Source organism: Ictalurus punctatus, chromosome 21 (assembly GCF_001660625.3).
Source record: "Ictalurus punctatus breed USDA103 chromosome 21, Coco_2.0, whole genome shotgun sequence".
Lineage (NCBI taxonomy): Eukaryota > Metazoa > Chordata > Actinopteri > Siluriformes > Ictaluridae > Ictalurus > Ictalurus punctatus.
Window position 1 is genome coordinate 12,308,662 of NC_030436.2, and position 22,013 is coordinate 12,330,674.

The 22,013-nt window shown below is 37.4% G+C and overlaps 2 protein-coding genes across 9 annotated transcripts; both read right to left on the bottom strand.

Moving 5' to 3' along the window:
• Positions 1 to 1,138: 1,138 nt before the first annotated feature.
• On the bottom strand, positions 1,139 to 12,734 carry nfs1 (NFS1 cysteine desulfurase). Its single transcript, XM_053674058.1, has 13 exons — positions 12,414 to 12,734; positions 11,986 to 12,063; positions 10,918 to 11,033; positions 9,191 to 9,274; positions 8,839 to 8,991; positions 6,250 to 6,343; positions 5,606 to 5,740; positions 5,341 to 5,498; positions 5,119 to 5,224; positions 2,030 to 2,111; positions 1,830 to 1,913; positions 1,660 to 1,749; positions 1,139 to 1,567 (listed from the first exon to the last, which is right to left on the bottom strand). The coding sequence occupies exons 1-13, from the start codon at positions 12,526 to 12,528 to the stop codon at positions 1,504 to 1,506; spliced, it is 1,359 nt and encodes a 452-aa protein (XP_053530033.1). The 5' UTR covers positions 12,529 to 12,734; the 3' UTR covers positions 1,139 to 1,503.
• Positions 12,735 to 13,721: 987 nt separating this feature from the next.
• On the bottom strand, positions 13,722 to 20,514 carry rbm39a (RNA binding motif protein 39a). 8 transcript variants are annotated; one of them, XM_053674029.1, is made up of 18 exons: positions 20,257 to 20,510; positions 19,598 to 19,660; positions 19,380 to 19,440; positions 18,565 to 18,716; positions 18,204 to 18,253; positions 18,094 to 18,123; positions 17,800 to 18,000; positions 17,251 to 17,304; positions 17,010 to 17,127; positions 16,753 to 16,905; positions 16,524 to 16,661; positions 16,331 to 16,396; positions 15,979 to 16,183; positions 15,775 to 15,855; positions 15,577 to 15,697; positions 15,376 to 15,481; positions 14,498 to 14,576; positions 13,722 to 14,325 (listed from the first exon to the last, which is right to left on the bottom strand). In XM_053674029.1, the coding sequence occupies exons 9-18, from the start codon at positions 17,070 to 17,072 to the stop codon at positions 14,225 to 14,227; spliced, it is 1,113 nt and encodes a 370-aa protein (XP_053530004.1). In that variant the 5' UTR covers positions 17,073 to 17,127; positions 17,251 to 17,304; positions 17,800 to 18,000; positions 18,094 to 18,123; positions 18,204 to 18,253; positions 18,565 to 18,716; positions 19,380 to 19,440; positions 19,598 to 19,660; positions 20,257 to 20,510; the 3' UTR covers positions 13,722 to 14,224. The 8 variants fall into 8 exon arrangements, with proteins under 8 accessions (XP_053530004.1, XP_017306083.1, XP_053530006.1 ...); XM_017450594.3 differs by lacking the exons at positions 18,094 to 18,123; positions 18,565 to 18,716 and adding an exon at positions 17,421 to 17,486 and having other exon boundaries at positions 20,257 to 20,513; XM_053674031.1 differs by lacking the exon at positions 18,565 to 18,716.
• Between the last annotated feature and the right edge of the window lie 1,499 nt (positions 20,515 to 22,013).

Genomic DNA, 22,013 nt, shown 5'->3' on the forward strand with positions numbered 1-22,013 from the left:
CTCTGGATATAAAATTATAATCTATCCCTAATGAGCAAGTCAGAGGTGATGGCGGTAAGGAGAAACTACCTGAGGTGATGAGATGAGGAAACCCATATTTATCCGAGTGACACTAGTTTATAAATCATTTCACTTCTATAACTGTATAGTACAAAGTAAAGTAGTGCTAATGATGGAACTTGAGTATGAGCATCAGAGTTTTAATATTAAGTCTCTTGTATTAAACTCACTTTATTGTCATAAAACAAGTCTTTTGAAGTATGCTTCGCATCATTATTCATCTGTTGTGTGCAACACCAGCCAATGTTTTTTAACTGCCTGAATCTGAGCAGTTAATATAGTCTTATTCACTTCAGAATTCATTCTGCTGTTCTTGTCAGCAGTCACATCAATAAATACATGAGAACCAGTGATAGGCATACATTTAACCCAAATATACATAGAGATTCCATATGCAAATGCCACAGTTCAAATGTAGAGCTTTTATCTCCGTACGGACAAGTGAATTAATGAAGGAATAACACACCTGCCCATGAAACAGCTGAGCAGCCAATTGGCTTTTGGTCCCTTAAAAAAAGGGGGGGGGGGGGTATATGTACAGTATGTGCAAGCTGGGAACCTATGGATTATGCTTTTGCAGAATCTCCATGAAATTTTGCACGATTTACATAATTGACTTTCCCTACAAAATAAAGACAAGTAAGCATTATTAAGTAATGTGGTCTCATAATCTTCCACCAAGCTTGTCATCATAATGCTTTTAAGGGGCTTGAAAGACTGATCATACAGTGTCACATTTGTCCATTATATAAAGGCACAGAATGGAGAGTTTGGACATTACAAACTCTCACATGTACAAAGTGAGTTATTCAGAATTCAACTGAGGGATGCAACACTGCTAAACCAAAGCCCAAAGCCCACCAAAGCAGTGCACTAATAATGAGAAACGAACAAGTTTTTCATTATTAGTGCACTGCTTTGGTGGGTTTTGGGCTTATACATATATATATATATATATATATATATATATATATATATATATATAAATATACATATATATATACACATATATACATATATATATATATATATACATATATATATATATCTCACGACAAAAGACACATGGTAGAGAATATAATGGGAGGCAAACCTAAGCTTTATATACAACTGAACACACAACACTAAGAGGCAAAGAGTACATATAAAAATGATTGTTTTATGCAGTGTGAATGACCTGAATACAGGAATGCAGAAAAAAAAAACCCATAAACATTACTAGCTCACATGGTTCCAATACTCTATATTGATAAAACTTATTCTAATGAATCCTCTCCTATGGAACTCCACTCAAAACACTAATGAAAAATGTTCTCGATTTTCAAAACACATAGATAATTGTGTGTGTTTCTTGCGCATGAAAAAAGAGCAGTCTTGGGTAAGCTATACAAACTAATTATTCACACTGCAGTCATCCTCCATCATTTCATCCTGACAGGCTCATCAGTGCTGTGTCCATTTGATACTTTTCAGATCAATGCCCTCCTGCACCATCTCCCACAGAGGACTGTAAAATAAAGAGTCAGTCGGAAAAGCTATAGACATTACTATTAAATATGTTTGAGTCCCACCAAGGCAATGTAGAGGTGAAAACATTACCTCATCTCCCGTAAACGCTGAACATGCTGAATGCACTTCTCTGCTGTGTAGTCCACTTCCTCCTCTGTAGTAAAGCGCCCAATTCCAAACCTGCACACAAGTAATAACTGCAGTTATGCTAAGGTTTGTGGACATTAATTAGCAGATAAAAACCAAAACCAAACGCCTACCGGATTGAGGAATGGGCAAGATCTTCATCTGTTCCTATTGCTCTCAGTACGTAGGAAGGTTCTAAAGAGGCAGAAGTGCACGCACTAGAAACAAGGGAAAATTTCTAGTTAGAGTAGTAAGACACAACTTCTGCACAACAGTTAGAGTAACACACAACTCACATTTTAAGATTTTCATCAGTATCCGAGTAATAACTGACCTTCCCGAAGAAAGTGCAACATCCTTTAAGGCCATCAGCAGACTTTCTCCCTCAACATAGGCAAATGATAAATTGAGGCATCCTAAAGTATAATGAACAGTGTCACATCATCATAATATCCAATAGGGCTGCAACTAACTATTATTTTCATAATAGATTAGTTGATCAACTATTTTTCTTCTACTACTTCGATTAATCAGATGGGGGACAAACTTTCAGTTGCCACAAACTGTGTGTTACAAATAGAAACTTCCAACTAAATCTTTATATAACTGTTTGTCAAATTATATAAGACTGAAAAGAATCCAATACACACACAAGAATATATATTATTAATTTAGGACTATAGTTTTGCTTTTTGTGCATTCATAAAAATAATGCATAAATACTTGCACACACACATACATACATGCATAAGTTACTGTCCCTTATGGTTTCTGTTACTCACTGCTTTTAGGCCTATTGTTTTACTTTAGATCATAGTGTTTTAATGAGACATTACAGATCTTACTCGCGCTTCCACTGTGCATCACCGTGTCTGCACCACACGTGAGGAGCAACTAACCATGGCTTATACTTCCGGTTAATAAAAAAAAAAACCCCGTTAGTGTTCCATTTGAGATGATATTACCTTTCTAAAATTCATACACTAGATGGTAGAGTACAGAATACATAGTGTAAGTGTATAGTATGTCATTTGGAACAGAACATTAGTGTTTACTCTCCGAAGCAAGTTTTCGGAAGAGAAGTAACGTAATGAGTAATCATGCGCCGTGCAGACCAACTAATCGACAATGAGATTCATTGACAACAATTTTCATAATCGATTATTATTGATTAGTTGTTGCAGCTCTCATATCCAGTGCGAATACATACAGTTCCCTCTGAAAATATGGGAATGGCAAGACCAGTTCATTTGTTTTTGCTATACACTGAAAATATTTGGGTTTGAGATCAAAATATGAATATGAGACTAGGGCTGCAACTAATGATTATTTTGATCATCGATTAATTTGTCGATTATTTCTTCAATTAATTGATTAGTTGGATTAAAAGACCAGTTTTGATTTTCTGTATTTTTTCAACAAAAAAAAACCAACAACCAAAAAACATTACTTCATATTTTGTGCAATGTTGTCCTTCAATCACTGTGCAAATTGAAGGCTATGAAAAAGGTAATAAATGTATCTATGTGGGCTATACTATACATAAGATTTTAATTTGTATTTTTTTTTTAAATATTAACATTATATTTTGAAAACAAAAACAACTGTTTGTCCACAAACTTTAAAGCAGAAGTTAAATCACTATATTAAAAATGCTAAAAAAGAAAAACAAAAGCATAAACTAAGTGTTAACTGGTAAGAGGTTGAATGTTCTGCAGTAACACACACATTCACTCATCTGAACATGCTAATTTATTCTGTAAATATATACGACACTTCTTACATTTATATACCATTACATGTTCTAACCCCATTACAGTTACTGCTCTCTTAAAAACACAATTACTTTTATTTCTAAATATAGCTAATATAGAATCAAACAACTTATTTGACCAAAATGAATATTTTAGTCACAGTTATTGCGCTTCCTTTCTACTGCACGATGTTAAATCTACCGCATTAAAGCGCCAGTACACCGTTGACAGATTTAAATGAAGATGGGTTGACAAAAACATATATACATACATATAGCACAGACAAATATATTTGTAGAGTAGTATATTTCATATCCAGTTAATGTTAATATCATTAAAAATAAGTTTAAACATGCCTATATATTACCACTTTGATGTCAATGAAGTAGAAATGCTTTTGTATGTGGTGAGTGAATGTGAGACTAACAGGAGGTTGTTGTTTTTTTAAGAATTCAGTCAATGTTAATATGAATTAATAACATTCAATAAGTTAACAAATCTTACTTTAATCTTCAGAATTTATAATGTGTTAATGTTAATTTGAGTAATGCATTTTCTGTTTATGAGAACAGTTACTGTGAAACAACTTGAAATGGAGAGAATAAAGTTTTTATTTGCATTTCCTTCAGAATTGTGGAATTAATTTTTATTAATTTAAAAGAAGGCATAAAAGGCAGACCTATCGGTATCAGCCGATATCACTCTGAATAATTGGTTATTGATATCGGCTGGGAAATTTTGTATCGGTGCATCTCTACTTTTATCCCATCAATTTCGAGCAGGACAGCACAGCACAGCTCTGTATAATGCAGTGGCAATCAGTGAATAGAGCATACTGTGAGTTTGGGCTGTTCGCATTACTGCTTAATTCCAACTTTTTACTTAGATCGGTTCTTTCTGCCTTTATGGTACACATTCACCTTTTGTAAGAAACCCATATCTATCTATATGTCCATATCTGTCTGTATCTACAGTATACTGTAAACGGACATCTGCCCTGAAGTCAAAATCAATAACACTGATTCTTTAGATCAACAACAACCACAGTAAATGTACAGAAATCCTCAATTGCAGCAGCAAAATGAACAGGCTAGCAGTATAAACTTTAATTCCAAAGATTATTATTATTCAATTATATTCTGTATAGCCTTCTAGAATATTATTATGGAACTCAGTCCATAAGAGTGAGAAGGGAAAAATAATTAGGTCTGTAGCTTTCAATATTTTGCAGACATTACTGGTATTTATGTGGTAAAAGAATCTAAGCTTGTGGTCGTGTGGCCTCATATCGGTTATGTATCCAATCTAGGACAACATATGAAAGTTAAATTAATTTTATTGCAACACTTCGACCTTGTAGCCTTGGAATGGGCAGCACAGTGCACCCCAAAGTAGCATTAACAAAAATTTGATTAATAAATAAGATTTTTTACTACAATGCTTAGGCTTTTTGGACTTCATAATTCTGGGTTGAATTCAGACTGTACACATTACCCAGTCCACCTGGTTGGCACTCAACATGTAATTTATGTAATCTAGCCTGTAATTCATGGCACTCTATTCACTGGGTGGCACTACGCATTTCTGCCAGATAGTGCAATTTTGTCATGCTCAGGTACTTAGAGAGGTATTGAGAGATCAATTTCTCATAAACATCTGAGTGTCTAACCTGGATATCTCTGTACAGGATCTCCATTCATCACAACATCAGGAATCTCAGACATTATCTTCTGCACAAGTTGGTTAGCAAGCATGGAGACTCTGGCATGGTCATACTGTAAGAGGAGTCATTTTTAGGCTTATGCATTGGTGTGTATATTAGGCTTACACATACTGTATATTTAGTCCACTTAACACAAAATACTGCATTGTAGTAGCTGTTAGGCTCTACCTCCATTTCTTGCTGGGCAATCTCGCAGGCAGTGCCGAGACCCACAGCCAGTGGAGTGGGTACAGTGCCTGAGCGCAGGCCTCTCTCCTGACCCCCTCCACTCTGCAAAGGCTCGAGACGAACCCTGGGCCTCCGCCTCACATACAGAGCACCTACACCTGGTAATTTACAAACATCACAACTGAAGTATTGTATATTTTATAAGTTCTCAGCTCAGCCTGCAATCGTTACTGTCTTTGAATAAAAAGAAGACGTCTTATTATACCTTTGGGGCCATATAATTTGTGTCCACTAATAGACATTAAATCCACTTTCAAGGTAGAGACATTGATGGGGATTTTTCCGATCGCCTGGGCTGCATCAGTGTGGAAAAAGACATTCTTGGACCTACAGATCTGACCTAAGAGAGGGAACATTAGCTAAATACGAAGGCAATGTAGTGGCTGACCAGTTTCACAGTTAGTTATATGCAGTTGAGTCTCTAAGTATTTGGACAGTGACAAATTTTTGGCATTTTCCCTCTGTACACCACCACAGTGGATCTGAAATGAAACACTCAATATTTGATTGAAGTGTAGACTTTTAGCTTTAATTCAAGGGTTTTAACAAAAAATATTGCATGAACTGTTAAGGAATTGCAGCATTTTTTTGTTTTTTACAGTTCCTCCATTTTCACAGGCTCAAAAGTAATTGCAAACGGTCAACGCAGTATTTTTGTTCAACCCCTTGAATTAAAACTGAAAGTTTACATTTCAATGATTGCTTCATTTCAAATACATTGTGGTGGTATACAGAGGCACAACCGAAAAAATTCAGATACTGTCCAAATACTTATGTATTTGTACTGTACACTAGGTGTGTGCAGCAGGACTTTCATATAAGCTTTCAATTTTATACATGTGCAATTACCTATTTCTTTGATTGGCTGTTTGACTCCAATCTCATTGTTAACAGTCATCACAGATACCAAGCTTGTATCAGAACGTATTGTTTCCTCTAATTGCTGAAAAAAAAGCATAATGCAAGGATATTAAAACATTAACAATAAATTAAATTAAATTGTTATATATATATATATATATATATATATATATAAATATAAACACAATCATCTCAAAAAATTTGAATTAGTTTATTTTTTCTGTGATTTAATTCCAAAAGTGGAACTTTCATATATTCTAGATTCATTACATAAAGTGAAATATTTTAAGCCTTTTTGTTTTAATCTTGAGTATGGTTTCCAGCCCAAGGAAATCCAAAAATACAGTATCTTGAAATATTCAAATAAAGAATTTATAATACAGAAATGTTGACCTGAGAAGAGCTCAAGGTCCCAGAGTCTGGAGGAAGAGTGAAGAGGCACAGAATCCAAGGTGCTGAAAGTCCAGTTTGAAGTTTCCACAGTCAGTGATGATTTGGAGTGCCATGTCAGCTGCTAGTTTTGATCCACCATGTTTTCTCAAGTCGAGAGTCAATGCAGCATCTATTAGAAGATTTTAGAGAATTTCATGCTTCCATCTGCTGACAAGCATTATGGAGATGCTGATTTCCTTTTCCAGCAGGACTTGGCACCTGCCCACAGTGCCAAAACTACTAGTAACTGCTTTTCTGAGCATGGTATTACTGTGCTTGATTATCCAGCCAACTCACCTGACCTGAACCCCATAGAGAATCTATGAGAAACACTAGACCCAACAATACAGGCGAGCTGAAGGCTGCTATCAAAGCAACCTGGGCTTCCAGAACACCTCAGCAGTGTCACAGGCTGATTGGCTCCATGCCACACCGCATTGATGCAGTAATTCATGCAAAGTACTGAGTTCATAAGTAACATACTTTTCAGAAGGTCGACATTTCTGTTTTATGAATTCCAGCCATCCATTTTTCTGTACCGCTTATCCTAAATGGTCACAGGGAACCTGGAGCCTATCCCAGGGAGCATCGGGCACAAGGTGGGGTACACCCTGGATGGGGTGCCAATCCATTGCAGGGCACAATCACACACCCTTGCATACATACAAACACTACAGACACTCTGGACATTCAGTTGGACTAATTGGACATCCAACCAGCCTTCCATGCATACATTTGGACTGGAGAAGGAAACCCCTGCAGCACAGGGAGAACATAGTGCTAACCACTAAGCCACCTTGCGCCCAGTAAGATGAGCTGTACGCCACAATCAAGATTGAATTTTTTTTTTTAAAAGGCTTGAAATATTTCACTTTATGTGTAATGAATCTAGAATATATGAAAGTTCCATTTTTTAAATTAAATTATGGGAATTTTTTTTTAACTTTTCCATGATATTCAAATTTTCTGAGATGCACCTGTGTGTGTAATTTTATATATATATATATATATATATATATATATATATATATATATATATATATATATATATATATATATATAAATAAAATCACAGGTTCTGAATTTTTAAATACTCCTCCAAGGGGATTCATGCAATTCTCACCAAATGTGGTCAACATTATGCCAAGACATTGAAGATGCTAAATTGTGAACGGACTTATGATATCCTGAACAGTGTGGCCCTGTCAAGGTATTAAATTAATGACAAAAAAGGGAAACACTTCAAAGTGCATTGTCTGATTTAGATCAAATTGATGTATGTTTGGTCATGGGGGCTGATCACATGGATGTGGCTATTGTGGGTTATGGTCCTAGTGCCATCAGCTGGCAGCAGGAAGTGTGGCACATACAACAGACTTTGCAATAGGCCTCTTATGTTTACCCACTTAAATATTGGTATAATGACACTTAATATTTGTATAGCTGTTACATTGTAATTCAAATCTAAAACTAGGAAAAAGGCACATAAACAGAGCTACGTTGCACCCCGTTAAATGCATCTCTTAACTTCTTCATGCATTACATCACCAAAAATGAGCTGTATGTTTGGACATGAAAGCTATGCACTGTTTTCATACACTCACCAGGTGGCGATGGCACTGTAGTGCTTGGGCCCATCACCACATCTTGCGGCTATATTTTCTTTGTTGTTTTCTCGTGATCTCAACATAACAAAATAGTTGTATTCTCATAATCACAACTTAATTTTTCTGTGTATTCCACATACACAGAAAAGGCAGCAAACATTAATTTTTACTTGATCAGGGACTCACTCATGCTAAAAATAGCTCCATCAGTGATCGACAACTTCCACATTAGTGTCAGACACCTGTGAAGGGAACACCCCTCTCTCTTATTGCAGAGATGATGTCCATCTGTACAGCGGGTAATTATTACATTCACGATGGCAATGTTCACGAGGAAATTATTTCAAGTTCACGAGAAAACAAGAAAGAAAAAAAAAAAATGCTTGGCCGTTTAAGGCTTCTGTAGATAACTGCTTACACTTCCGGTTAGTAAAAAAAAAAAAAATCCATTTGAGACAATATTACCTTTCTAAATCACAAACACATACGTGTGTAATATAGGCACACATACACATACACGCACTTCCATGCATCACACCTGTAGGTCAATCAAGCCATTGTTCTTTACGGGCAGATAGGTTACTTTAAATCCCTCAGCCTCTAGGACACGACAGGAATCTAGTACACACTTGTGCTCAGTCTGTGTGGTGATGATGTGTTTCTTCTTGGCTTTATAGAAATGGGCCACACCCTGAGGACAAATAAGCAGGTTGAAAATAATTTCTCTGCATATTATGAACTGTTTTCGGCAAGTACACTAAACAATACGGAAAGTCACAAAAAAACTGTTCCATTATCTGCATTAAGATATGATATTTTGTGCACATCTTAAATCACGTATTTAGTCTTGTCCCACAACCCTTCCTGCTACAAAATAAGGAAGTACTTACTTTAATAGACATATTGTTGGACTCTGTGGCACCACTGGTAAAGATAATTTCTCGTGGATCAGCACCAATAAGATCCGCCACTTGCTGGAGCGGAAATAAACAAGCATAATATTTCAATTTGATATTTAAAAAAAAAAAAAAAAAAAAAAAAAAAAAAGGAAATCATTATATTGTATTCACATTGGAGCCAGGCAAAGCATTAATTGCCCAACTTACTATTCATTGCAGTTACCCACAAATATGTTATATTTCCTGAAATTTATTTAGTCCTTTTTCAAATATTTTTCCTAACGTTATAGTTTTGTAATCATTTTAATCTCAAGGATTTGTGATTGGGACTTGGTACAGGGAGAGAGATTATGGTGTTAATTTGGGCATGCATGCTTCAAAATACAGCTTTGAAGCCAAGTCATACAAATGCTAGATATATGAAACACTGATCTCTATCAAATGACTGATTGCCCTCTGCTTTCAGTCAAAAGGCAGACACACTGAGGCAATTCTTGGTCAACTTCCTTCATATCATTCTATATCGTTGCAAACAAAAAATGACATACAATTTACATTCTTTATGATGTCCCATTGGTGTGCAAAAAAAAAAAAGGTAAAAATGTGTGCAATTGATCTTATCATCACATTTTAGGAATATTAATTTGGTTTTTCATCAATTATATTACACATGGTAAATATATATATACACAATTATATTTCATCACTTACATTAAATCCATAATGAACTTTTTCGCACTAACTGTTGTTACCCAGATGACGATGGGTTCCCTTCTGAGTCGGGTTCCTCTCAAGGTTTCTTCCTCTTAAAACATCTTAGGGAGTTTTTCCTTGCCACCGTCGCCACTCAGTGGCTTGTTCAGTTGGGATAAATTCGCACCTTTAATATCTGTGTACCGTGTTGATATTTCTGTAAAGCTGCTTTGAGACCATGTCTATTGTAAAAAGCGCTATACAAATAAAATTGAATTGAACATGGCAGTATGTTACTAACATAATAAAATGTTCAAGTGTTCCAGTAGTTCTACATTATAAATCTGGAGAGGAAATTCATAATGTCCATCTGGGGTTGTTCTCCAAAAAGACCGGGAACCCCTGGTTTAAAGACAGCTGAGAATGGTAAATGATCTGCCCTTATATAGTGCTAAGTACTTTATCAGTTCTACAAAGCGCTTTACACTGTTTCTCATTCGCCCATTCACACACCAATGGCTGCTGAGCGCTATCCATGCAAGGCGCTAGCTGGCCATCGGGAGCAACTTGGGGTTCAGTGTCCTGCCCAAGGACACCTCAGCATATGGAGAAATGTGGGCTGGGAATTGAACCACCTACGTATAGTGGACAACCACCTGAGCCGCAGCCACAGAAATGAGAAACATTTCTGAGGACAGAAAACCAGTACACATGCTCTTGACAGCAAGATACATTTTTAAAAAAATATTTATGCAACAAATAAAAACTTGTATATTAGTAGGCTGCAGTCAGATTGAATGTTGTGTGGCAGGGATTTTCTGGTCATGCTGCACTCCTAGAATCAAGGCACTCTACTCTTAACCAGTGACACTGTTTCAAAAAGGGGCCCACTGTTGGCAAAGAAAGCAATTTGTCTTGCTGTAATGTTAATATACCATTACTTCAGAATTACAAATGGCAAAAAAAAAAAAAAACAGAACAAAGAAACATATCAACTATACACAGAGATGTCTGATAAAACATACTTTTCTTGCTCTTTCCACTGCACTCTCACTTTCCCACCCATAAGCATGGGTCCTGGAGTGTGGATTGCCATAGTAGTTCACTTGATAAGGAAGCATGGCATCCAGGACTCGTGGGTCCTGTAAAAACAGATGTAAGCCACATTGTCAATCACAACAAGGACAACCAAACTGCACTTTCAGTCATATGTAATAATTACTGTGGTGTTTTTCAGAACCCAAGTTAAGTGCTCTATAAATATTTCCCACAGACAGTAGACATTAATAGACCAAAAAGTTGTAATGTTTCTTATAAGGTGATTAGTTACTGCTTAAAGGGATAGTTCACACAACAGATTTCTGTCCCTCCATTTAACCAAAACTTTCAGTCTCCAAGAATTGATAGTGTTATTATGTGACTCCAGTGATTTAATACCAATTTTATAAAGCGATATGAATGTTGTGTGCATGCAAAAATATATTCACTTCTGCATAGATCTCTGATGAACATTCATGAGAACCATGATGCATTCGTGTCGTGTTGACATGGGAGTGGCCAAAAAAAAAAAAAAAGGTGTGTTCACAAGAGAACCCTGTCCGCTCTCGCGATACAATAGGACACAGAAGCACGGCGTTGTTCACAGCAGAGGAAGAGGGACACTGTACACAAATTGAGTCACATATAAAAATCTTTGTAACAAAGATGTATGCAGATTTCAACAGAGAGGAGGACTTGCATTTTCTTGTTCACTATCATGTCAACAACAAGAATGCATAATGGTACTTTCATGAATGTGCATCACAGATCAATGTGGAAGTGAAGATATTTCGTGAATAAAGACTTAACTTGGGTTTTTTTGCACACACAAAGCATGCATATCATCATTTCGTAAAATTGGGACTGTAAATGGAGGAATAGAAATCTCCCAGGTTCATTTGTGTTCCAAAGATGAACAAATCCTTATGGTTTAGTTATGACATGAGGGTGAGTAATTGAGGACAGAATTGTCATTTTTGGGTGAATTATCCCTTTAACATCCACAGCATGCATTCTTCTTAAGAATATGTTCCAGTAATTATATAAAACACTTCCCATTGGTGTTGTCGCCTGGAAGTCCATGTAGAGCGGTCGCATTTCATTTTTCTCCAGTTCCCTACGTTTGATCCCTTCTGTGTAAGAGTGTGATTAACACGATTAAAACACAGCCGTGACAACATATGTTTTTGTAATAAAACTGTTTAATTTGTATTACTTTTACTATCAAAAGTAAACATTATTATTATTATTATTATTATTATTATTATTATTATAATATTATTATTATTATACACTATCGATCTACCCCAGTTAACTTCGTTAAATAACTTAAGAAGCCAACCAAAATGAGTACTAGCTAGCTAGCAAATGCTAGCAAACACAGGCCGTATAAATTCAACTGCGCCATGGGGCAGAAACTGGAAAGTACAACCAACAAGGGACATTTAAAAAAAAATAATAATCCAGCAAACGCTAACATTACCTGTGTGTGTGAGAGAGGCACTGACAGAACTTTCTGGAGAATTCAGTCGAAAGCTAGAAGACGAAACCCCACGTACGCAGCCCAAACACGTTCTCACAACACTCTTACTTAGCATCCTCACTCGTTCTATTTCTTTTAGAAATGAAAATCGGGTAATAATGGCTCACAATCAGTTACAAGTAATTCTGGTACACACTAATTCGCCTCACACTAGTAACCGTTTAAACCTTAGTAACAAGGACACCTTATGACAACAACATGCGGCGTAAAGACCCTGTAAGCAATGTGTACGGTATGACGCGACGCTGCACAACACAGACATGTGGGCGGGTTTTGTCTGTCCATACAAGCTCTGATTGGATACTTTTTTATATGTAGGTGGGATTTCAGTCAGTTACACACTGGAATAAAGTTGGTTGGACGTTCGATGTGTGCATATATGCGGAAATTAAGGGACCGTCTCTAAAGTTACATACGACACTGTTAAACACGTTTCTAACTTCAATAGCATTTGAAGGGAATGACTTACAGTCATATAACCAACTGTAAAGTGTTCATCTAGGTGTCGAATTGTATCTGTTTTATTTCTTACAATTTATATATTTGTGAATTTCTGTCATGGTGGGTCTTTTCTAGAACACTGAATGTGGTAATAGAGTTGTTTAATGCTTTAAACTTTATCCGTATGATGGCAGTGATCCACGATGTGTCACGTTGGCACTGTGAGGTGGCAAAAGGTTTGTTAAATAACTTAACAATTCTCACATAAAATGATAACGCTCCCACAAATATTCATCTGGATATGAAAAAGATTTAATATAATCCGTACTTCCTAGTCCATAGGACATTCTTCAAAAGGTCCCGCTATGCTCCATCAGCTTTCTGAAACAAACTAATCCTGAAACAGAACCTGCTCCGGACTGGGTTATGTTCAGAAAATAAGTTGACATGGCTATGCAAAATACCCTAAAAGTTACCTCCATTTGTGGAACCGATAAGTTGAGGTTATCTGTTAACTCTGAGTAAACTTACTCAGGTAAGTTGCATAACCTGTTTACTGGAATAGCCCCCTGAGGTGCAACATTAATTGATACCTACCACCAAAAAATACGACGTTAAAAAGGCAACAGACGGCCTTGCAAAGGAAAGTATCTTACATAGCAAATGAAACTAATATCAACAAAGAACATTGGGAACAACCCCCCCCCCCCCCCAAGAAAAAAACCATTAGGGGCTATTTTCTTCCCCCCCATTTTTAATACAAAAGCACAGAGAATTTAACTTTTCACTTGAAACATGACAAATAAACCAGCATCATGGCTTTATTTGAAATGAACTGTTCATCAAGGACTTTACAAAATCAAGTCTTAATTAGAAAAAGACAATGCATCAAAACCCATAATGGTCTCTATGAACACACAGGTTCTTATCAGTCATTTTAATTTTCTTTCAGCTCATAGAGCCCAAAACACTGTATGTAGATATTTAACCAAAGCTACAAGATTTTAATTCATTCAAAAAAAGATTCAACAGTTGTAGTTTTGTGTGGGTAACTGTACATGTCTTCTAGTGGAACTCATGCCAAATCACAGACAATGTGTGGAAGAAAACAAACCCTGAAAACTGTATAAACAATAAGGGGTCAAAAGGCCCTCCAAGAAAGGGAACAAAAAAGGCTGTACATACAAAATTACCACATAAACTTGTTTAATGCCCAGGTGATGTAGAGGCATAAACATACACAAAGGTGTCAAAGCTTGCAAGAATTGAATATTAAAAAGAGAAAGCGAAAAAAAGTGTAGCTCCAGGGATCACCGGCGAGTAGGCATAAGAAGTTGTGTAGCTTGCACCGACTCAGGGAAAAGATTGTGGTATGTTGGCAGAGGGACATACGCAGCTTTGATCATTTTACCTGTGAAAAGAACCATGAAACAACAGCTGTAGTGCCATGTAAAATCCAGATTGTTATTTAAGGACAAGTGGAATTACACACCAAATAACACTTTAAGTCACTCTAAAATCAATGAAGATTTCTTAAATTATGCTTTAAGTAAATTCAGCACTGAATTGAACAGAGCAGTTACCTCCAAACCAGCGTCCATGTAATGCACTAACAGCAGCCATTGCAGCAGGGATGCTTGGGCACTTCACGTATACATTTCCCTATTTAAAAAAACAAACAAACAAAAAAAACAATACTATTTTAGAAAATATCCCTACAGTATGTCCAAATTATCTCATAAAACATTAATAAAACAGTAGGCAAGAATACCCAAATGACCCATTTGTTCCTTGGGGTTAACCCATACTTGTTGAAGTTGTAGTGGTTATTATGAGGTTGTAGGTCACATGACAATGCCAACATGGAGTATGTATGTCCGACTAGTATTCGTACTACACACATACTGATCTGTACGTACGGTATCAATGGCTGAGCAGTAGGTACTGTCACAGCACACAATTTCAGACACAAGGATTGTTTTTAGTCCTTGACAAAAAGGAAGCAAGTGGTTGGCCATCATGATCAGTGGTGTTCTCACAACCTAATTAATCCACATCTCCACAATTTTTTCTAAATTTACTTCTCTGTTTAGTGCAAAAAAACCCCCCCAAAATGTATTATTTTTTAAATTATCGTGTTTTCAAACATTGGAACAAATCAGTAGTGTTTCCAGATGTTTTGACAGTGAAGAGCATCTTTTGCAACCTGAGCTTAACTGTGCTTAAACTGTGTCATACACAGTCATACACTGTGTCATACACTGTGTCAAATATCCCACCAGTTCCATTTTACTGCAGGCTACAACTGTAGTTGTTTAAACAGGATTCCTCCATATGCGTGAGCAGGAGAAGGAAAATAATCTTGCATATCAACCTTAACCACCAAGTCACCGCTGCCTGTTTCTACTTAGCACTACTATTTTTTTTCTTGAACATTGTTTATAATCATAAGATCATATACCTCAGTAGATTTCTTGTCCACATATATATGAATTACTCCACCATGTTTGTTACATTCTTCAATTACATCATCTTGGATTTCAACATCCCATCCAGGTTCATTCTCCCTATTAACAGAACACAGAACATGAACATATTAAACTACTGTAATGCAACATATGTGTGTTAATTTTCAAATGTTGGACACTAGTAGGGCACTCACGAATTTGGATCAAACATGTTGGACAGCTGGAAGCAGTGTGTGGCAATTGGCTGAGATGGTAGATTGAGAGGTTGATTTGTGGGCACGTTGATGTTGAAACTCAATCCAGGATTCATAGCCGCTAGAACAAGAAACTGAATGTCAAAACCTCAAAATTAATCACTAGGAGCATTAACAGTTAACTTAATTACTACATACCTGTAGCTGCTGCCATTGCCACCATTGAGTTGCTCATCTGAAGAGCCTGCTGTGCAGCTGGAGGGATCTGCATACCAGTCCCTTAAAAAGAAGAAAAGAGCTGCTCATCACCTCATTCTTTATCAGCTGCAAATGTATGTTTAGATAGTACAAGTATAAATCAACTTTTAGAGGTGCATTCCAAATAGTTAACAAAATTTTTACCTTCGGCCAGCCTGGCCATTAGCTGCAGCCTCCCAGTGGTGCCCAGGTCAATGCCAGTCCTTTCCAGTTCATCGTTATCCAGAAACGAGCTGGCTGTAGAGGCATCAGTGCGCTCAGTCACATGACCCACTTTCATTGGCCTGCCAGCCAGTTCAAAGCCATTTAGCTGTTCCAAGGCTTTCTTCGCACACTCAGCATCAGCAAACTGGATGAGCAAATAAAAATAAGACAATATCTTTCTTGATGGCTCACCATTTTATTCTGTGACTCAATTACTTTGAGCTTTTCCATTACTTAAAATTTTTAGGCTGATATGCTTGAAATAGAAAACATGTCTTTAGTATTAACGTACTGTGATAAAACCATATCCCTTGGATCGCCCTGTTTCACTATCCATCATAAGCTGAATACTATCAATCTGTTAAGAAGACAAAGCAAAAAGAAAGACAGGTTAAATACAGGTGTTTAATCAAATAGCAATGAAAATGAACAGCAAAGTAAAGCAGACGGGCATGAGCTGCAGACTTAAGCAAATGAGCCTTCACCCGTCCAAATGGTTCAAAGATCCCTCTGAGCATGTCCTCTGTGATGTTGAAATGCAGTGAGCCAACATACAGCCTCATAGGTCCAGCACTGCCTTTCTGTAGGTTGTTGGCCATTGCAGCAGCTCTGTTCTTTTCAGCCTGGAAAAAAGTAATAAGAATAAATGCACCCAGATCAGGATACCTCAAACCACAAATCTAATGCAATTATCTGCTGGAGGACATCTCTTACCTGTGAAGCCTGAACAATGATTGGTACTCCAAGCAGCCTTTGCCCAGACAGACCAATTGCTAGCGGTACAGAGGTGGCGTCCACAAATTCAATGTAGGCTATACCCTTGGACCTTCTGGAGTTTCTGTCAGAGATCATCCTCACATCCCTCACCTGTTAAATTATGTGTAATGACTGTGTTAATACAGTACTTTTGTTAACACAAAAATGATCAGAATGACTAAGAACCAGCTCACTAAAATAATGTAGATACTGACTTTTCCCACAGCAGAGAAGAATTCTTCTAGGTCCCGGGGCCGGATTCTGGCAGCAAGTTGCATGCAAAAAACCGTGCGGGCATCCCTCTCCTCTGGTGTGAGGTTATCTATAGGCTGTCTGTAAGGGGAAAAAAATAATTGTAGTAATACATCAATAAGAGTCATTTAAAGTAACCCCCACCCACGAAAAACAAACAAACAAACAAACAAACAAACAAACAAACAAACAAACAAACCTTACCTGATAGGACTTTTGTCTCGTCTGAATGGGCTACGGCTCCTAGACTTTCTTCGGCTACGTGAAAAGACTCTCCATTAGTATTTTTAACCAAAAGGTTCAAAGGCTTGCACATTTTGACTCATACACTGAACAGGCAACTACCCACACAACAAAAATAGTATCATAGAAACCTTAGTTTGATGATAGGCAGTGGGCCAGTCTTCCCCCTGGAACCACCATTAAATTTCAGGCCAGAACTGTGATTTAAAAACAAGGTTTATCTCAGCAGCGACTACTATCGCTCTACTCCCAATGGTCATCATGAAACTCTTAGGGTTATTTGGAGACACCAGGTTAAGTTTGATCGGTTAACTATTCCAATGAGAACCAAACAAGCATAATTACAGATTTGAGCGCGCACGGATGCAGAAAAATGACTTTATGAGACCGCTTTCAGAAGGTTTTTGCGAATAAAAATACATTAATGAACACCAAAAAGACCAAAATCTATGTAATGTAGCTACACACAGAAGACAAATCTAAGGTCTAACTGAGGGGAGGTATACATACAAGGCTGTTCTGAAGCGAGCGCCACGCTCCCTGCTCCTGGAACGACTGCGTTTCCTCTCTCGGCTCCGACTGCGTCTCTTGTCCCGGCTCCGGCTCCTCTTTCGTTCACGACTCTTCTCCCGGCTCCGGCTCCTTTTGCGGTCCCGGCTCTTGCTTCTCTTTCTCTCCCTGCTCCTACTACGACTTCTGCTCTTCTTTTTCCTTCCATTTTGAAAGTTTATACTTGTCAATTTGCACATGTTTAACCCAATGTAATCTGCTGGCTCATGACTGCAATGTTATAGAAACACTTACAGCGATTTTCAATTTAATCCATTCAGGTGTCTAAAAGAATATATAAATTCTAATTCAGCACAATCACAATAATTATTTGTTTAAAATGTGTCAAATTAAGACAGACTTACTTCTTGCTCCGTTCTTCATGCCCATTGGAACTTATGGACTTGGTCTCATCCTAAGCAGGGTCGATAGAAGAACATCATGAGGAGGACGGCGTAACATTGCAAGTCGTAAGGATAAGGGGGGTGGGAACAAAAGAGAATATAATACGATCATTAAATATGTGCACTTTAGAAGATTTATGTGTAGGAGAGTGACAGAAAAGGGTCATTAGAACCACAAGGCTGCCGTTTTCTTCCTTCCTTACTAATGCTTACATTGCGTATGTAGTTCGTTCAATAGATCAAGGTTTAGTGCTATGCTGTGAATGTAAGAAAATGCATATTTAGTGATTTCATTCTTTTAGCAGCCTGAAAGGATCTGTACCAAGGCTATCTGTGCCTATAAGACCCAAAGTGGCAATGCTAGCAGCCAGCCACTAAGTGAGCTCCTGTGGTGGATGCCATTCCAGTGATCTTCACCCCATTTGCCTTCGTGGATTGTAAGAGTTCGATGCCACCTCTGTCACACATCTCGCCCTGAAGCAAACAGGGATTCACACGGCTTAGTAATATCGACTCCCAAAGAACATCTAAAGCTGAGATGTTCTTTAATCTACCTAACAATTTGTATGAGTGTCTTAAAACAAAGTGGCCATTTGCATTCAGTAGAAAAGGTCTCTTGATTGAAAGCTTTTTGCAATATGCAGAGAGCCATCATTTCCTTTTTCTGAGACCAATGAAATAACCAAACATCGGTATATGAAAGTCAACTGCATGCATAAATGCTAAACACAATGAATTTCCCTTCAATACATCAATATTAATGATTTTTTTTGTTGTTGTTATAGGTTATGATGTACATCTCTGTTCATTTCCAATCCCATGAAAAACATGAGCAATGCATGGAATAGCTTGTATGGCAAGTCCATTATTATAACAAAAGCCATAATTAGATTATTTATGACATGCAAATCATAATTAACCTTCAGTAACGACTTTAGCTTATACTGAATACCAAATGTAAGGGTAGGTGCTAAAATTACCATGCATACAAAAGTGTGAATAGTCTCCAAAGACTTCATACCAGCACTTAAGTTCATGTGCATCCACTGCATTTATTTTGTCGGTACCAAAATCAATCAGCCTAAATATTTTCAACCATGGGTACCACAGTACATCAATATATGGGGCAATTACTACCTTCATTTTTTTGACAGTTCACACTGGAATTCATGGGAGTAGAGGTGAGATATAGGCATGTCTACAAAAAGAGATAGATGGGCGTTTATTCATTGAAACCACTATCATGTAAACAAACATGGTATTTATCTGTACATAAACTAGCGAAAACAAGGCGTAGATTGGACTGCAGTTTTAATTAAATGTATTTAGTTTATCGCGCTAAACTAAATACCCACCTTTTTATAGGGCGCCTCAAGCATGGCTTCGATGTCAAAGTCGTCGGCCATGATGGCGGAGCTCTGCTAGCACATAAAAACAGGTACAATTACACATGATAACAGACTCGCGAGAACAGCGTTCCCTTCCGAGACACATTTCACAAGCCACAGCCACTTACGTATGATCATAGAAGGAGGAAAAATATATATATTTTTAAATCTACAAATTACACAATTTCGTACGGCGAGGAAGTCTAACTTATAGCTAAGCTATATATGGCTGACTAGCTAAGGTTTCTCTGACACGGATAGCTAGCAGCTACGCCACAAAGGCATATTAGGCAAGATGTTTGCAAACATTCACATTACACGTTAACTTTTACTTAAAAAAAAAAAAAAAAAAAAGCTTGCGTAGAACATTATCATGATAGAAAACAATCGGAATTACCCCGGATAGTTATATAAACACGGCTAGCAAGGCCTCAATCGGCCTTCGGTGTAAACTGCGTTGTTGGCAACAGGCTAGCACGTAACTAGGTTAGCAAACAAAACAATGCAAACGTGACGTTTTACCGACATCGTTTCAGAATTTACCGCTGAAGTTGTTTATCGACAATGTATTGACTACTGACAAGTAATTACTTGGCAAACCATTAACGTCTCCTATTCCGCCTTACCGTGTTAATGCGGCCTACAGGAATCCTCTTTTAAACGACGTCCCTCTTCAGTATTATTCTGTTGCTGCCTGGAATTCTGGAACGCTTCTAAAAGTACTCAAAATATGTAATTCTGTTCAAGTTTCTTTTTTTTTAATAAATGCTAAATTGTGTACTAAAATAACGCGCTCCGCGTCCGAATTCTCCGACAGGCCGTGGCGGCAAACTATTATGGCGCACGAACCGTCCTTGTTGCATAAGAGACACTTCCGGATTTGTCCACAAGAGGGACACACGGGGACTGCGTACTGGAGCTTCAGGTGGGTTTACATATGGGGAGGAGCAATAAGTGTAATCCCGTCCACAGCTATTTTGTGCCGCCTGTTCCACTGGTGTACAAGAATATACGTACACAGTATTTTCATGGCCCCGTGCCTAATTTGTTCTCCGGGCCCCAAGCTCCCACCCCCAATTATCTTTTCTTATTGCCACGTTTAAAAACAATAATTATCAATAAGCATAACAATTATTGCATTACATTACATCTATTCATTCATTGCATATTCAATAAGAGACTATAAAGAACTACATTTTAACCGTTCATTAAATTAACTGAAATTATGCATTTACAACTATATACAAATAACTATATATAGGCATACAAAGCAAGTAATTAACACCATTGTACTCTCTCCCTCATATACAGACACTATAGAAATTCTGTCTGGATGTCTTTTTAAGATGTCGACTTTCTTATTCCCCAAGTACCAAGAACAATGTACTGTATTTATTTATTTATTTATTCATTCATTCATTCATTCATTCATTGAGTGAATAATAAGTTTATTTCGATTGATTCCTCACATAAAGCTATTGCAAGGCTTCGGAAAGCTTGAATATATACAATACTGGACTAGTTTTATTGTCGTTTGGTGCTTTTCCGTCCTTGTTGAAGCTCAATGCTACATTACAAATGCTCGATTGTGTGTAAAAACATATATTCTTGGAAATATTGTGTTCCAACTTCCAAGAATAAACATCGGGGTGAGTAACTGATATAACTGACATAAAATAGAAAGTCCAAGCTTCTTATGGGCTAGCTTCAGAATTATTTAATCATTTTCATGTTTTTCTTTCCTCTTTTGGTATCCCAATTTTGTCTGCGCCATCTCTTGCCATCTACCTGATGCATGTAATGACCCACAATTGTGAAGTGCCGCGTTTCTGAATAATCCGCGGGACATATTAAGGGGACACAGACATACACTTGGCACAGCCACCCCACCTTGCCCTGTCCGCCCCATCCCCTACAGTGCCCCTGTGCGTATGTATATTAAAGGGAGCTGCACTGGCTATAAGAATTGTTGTACTTGTATATAGGTCTGAAATAAGTCTCAAAGCAAAACCATGCAGCTGAAATGAAATGGGAGGGGGTGAGCTGCATGGTGAAATACCAAATTAAACACATACTTTGCAATATGACAAAAAATGACATGGTGGACATGGATGATCCATGTACCAAATATTTTGTGTCCTTCTTTGCCATGAAATGCTGAACAGTGGAATTTGGTTACATGATCCCAGCATGGAATTCTCATACAATTTCTGGGAATGGCAGACCAGATTTTACCTTTACAAATAGCTTGAGAACTATGGGAATTACCCCTGATCTTCTCTCTACAGCAGATGTACTGGATGCAGAGAACATCAACAATGTAGGGCACCTTACTTATGCAGCATCCTTTAATTGTCTGTCCAGCTTCAGTGCAACAGAGATA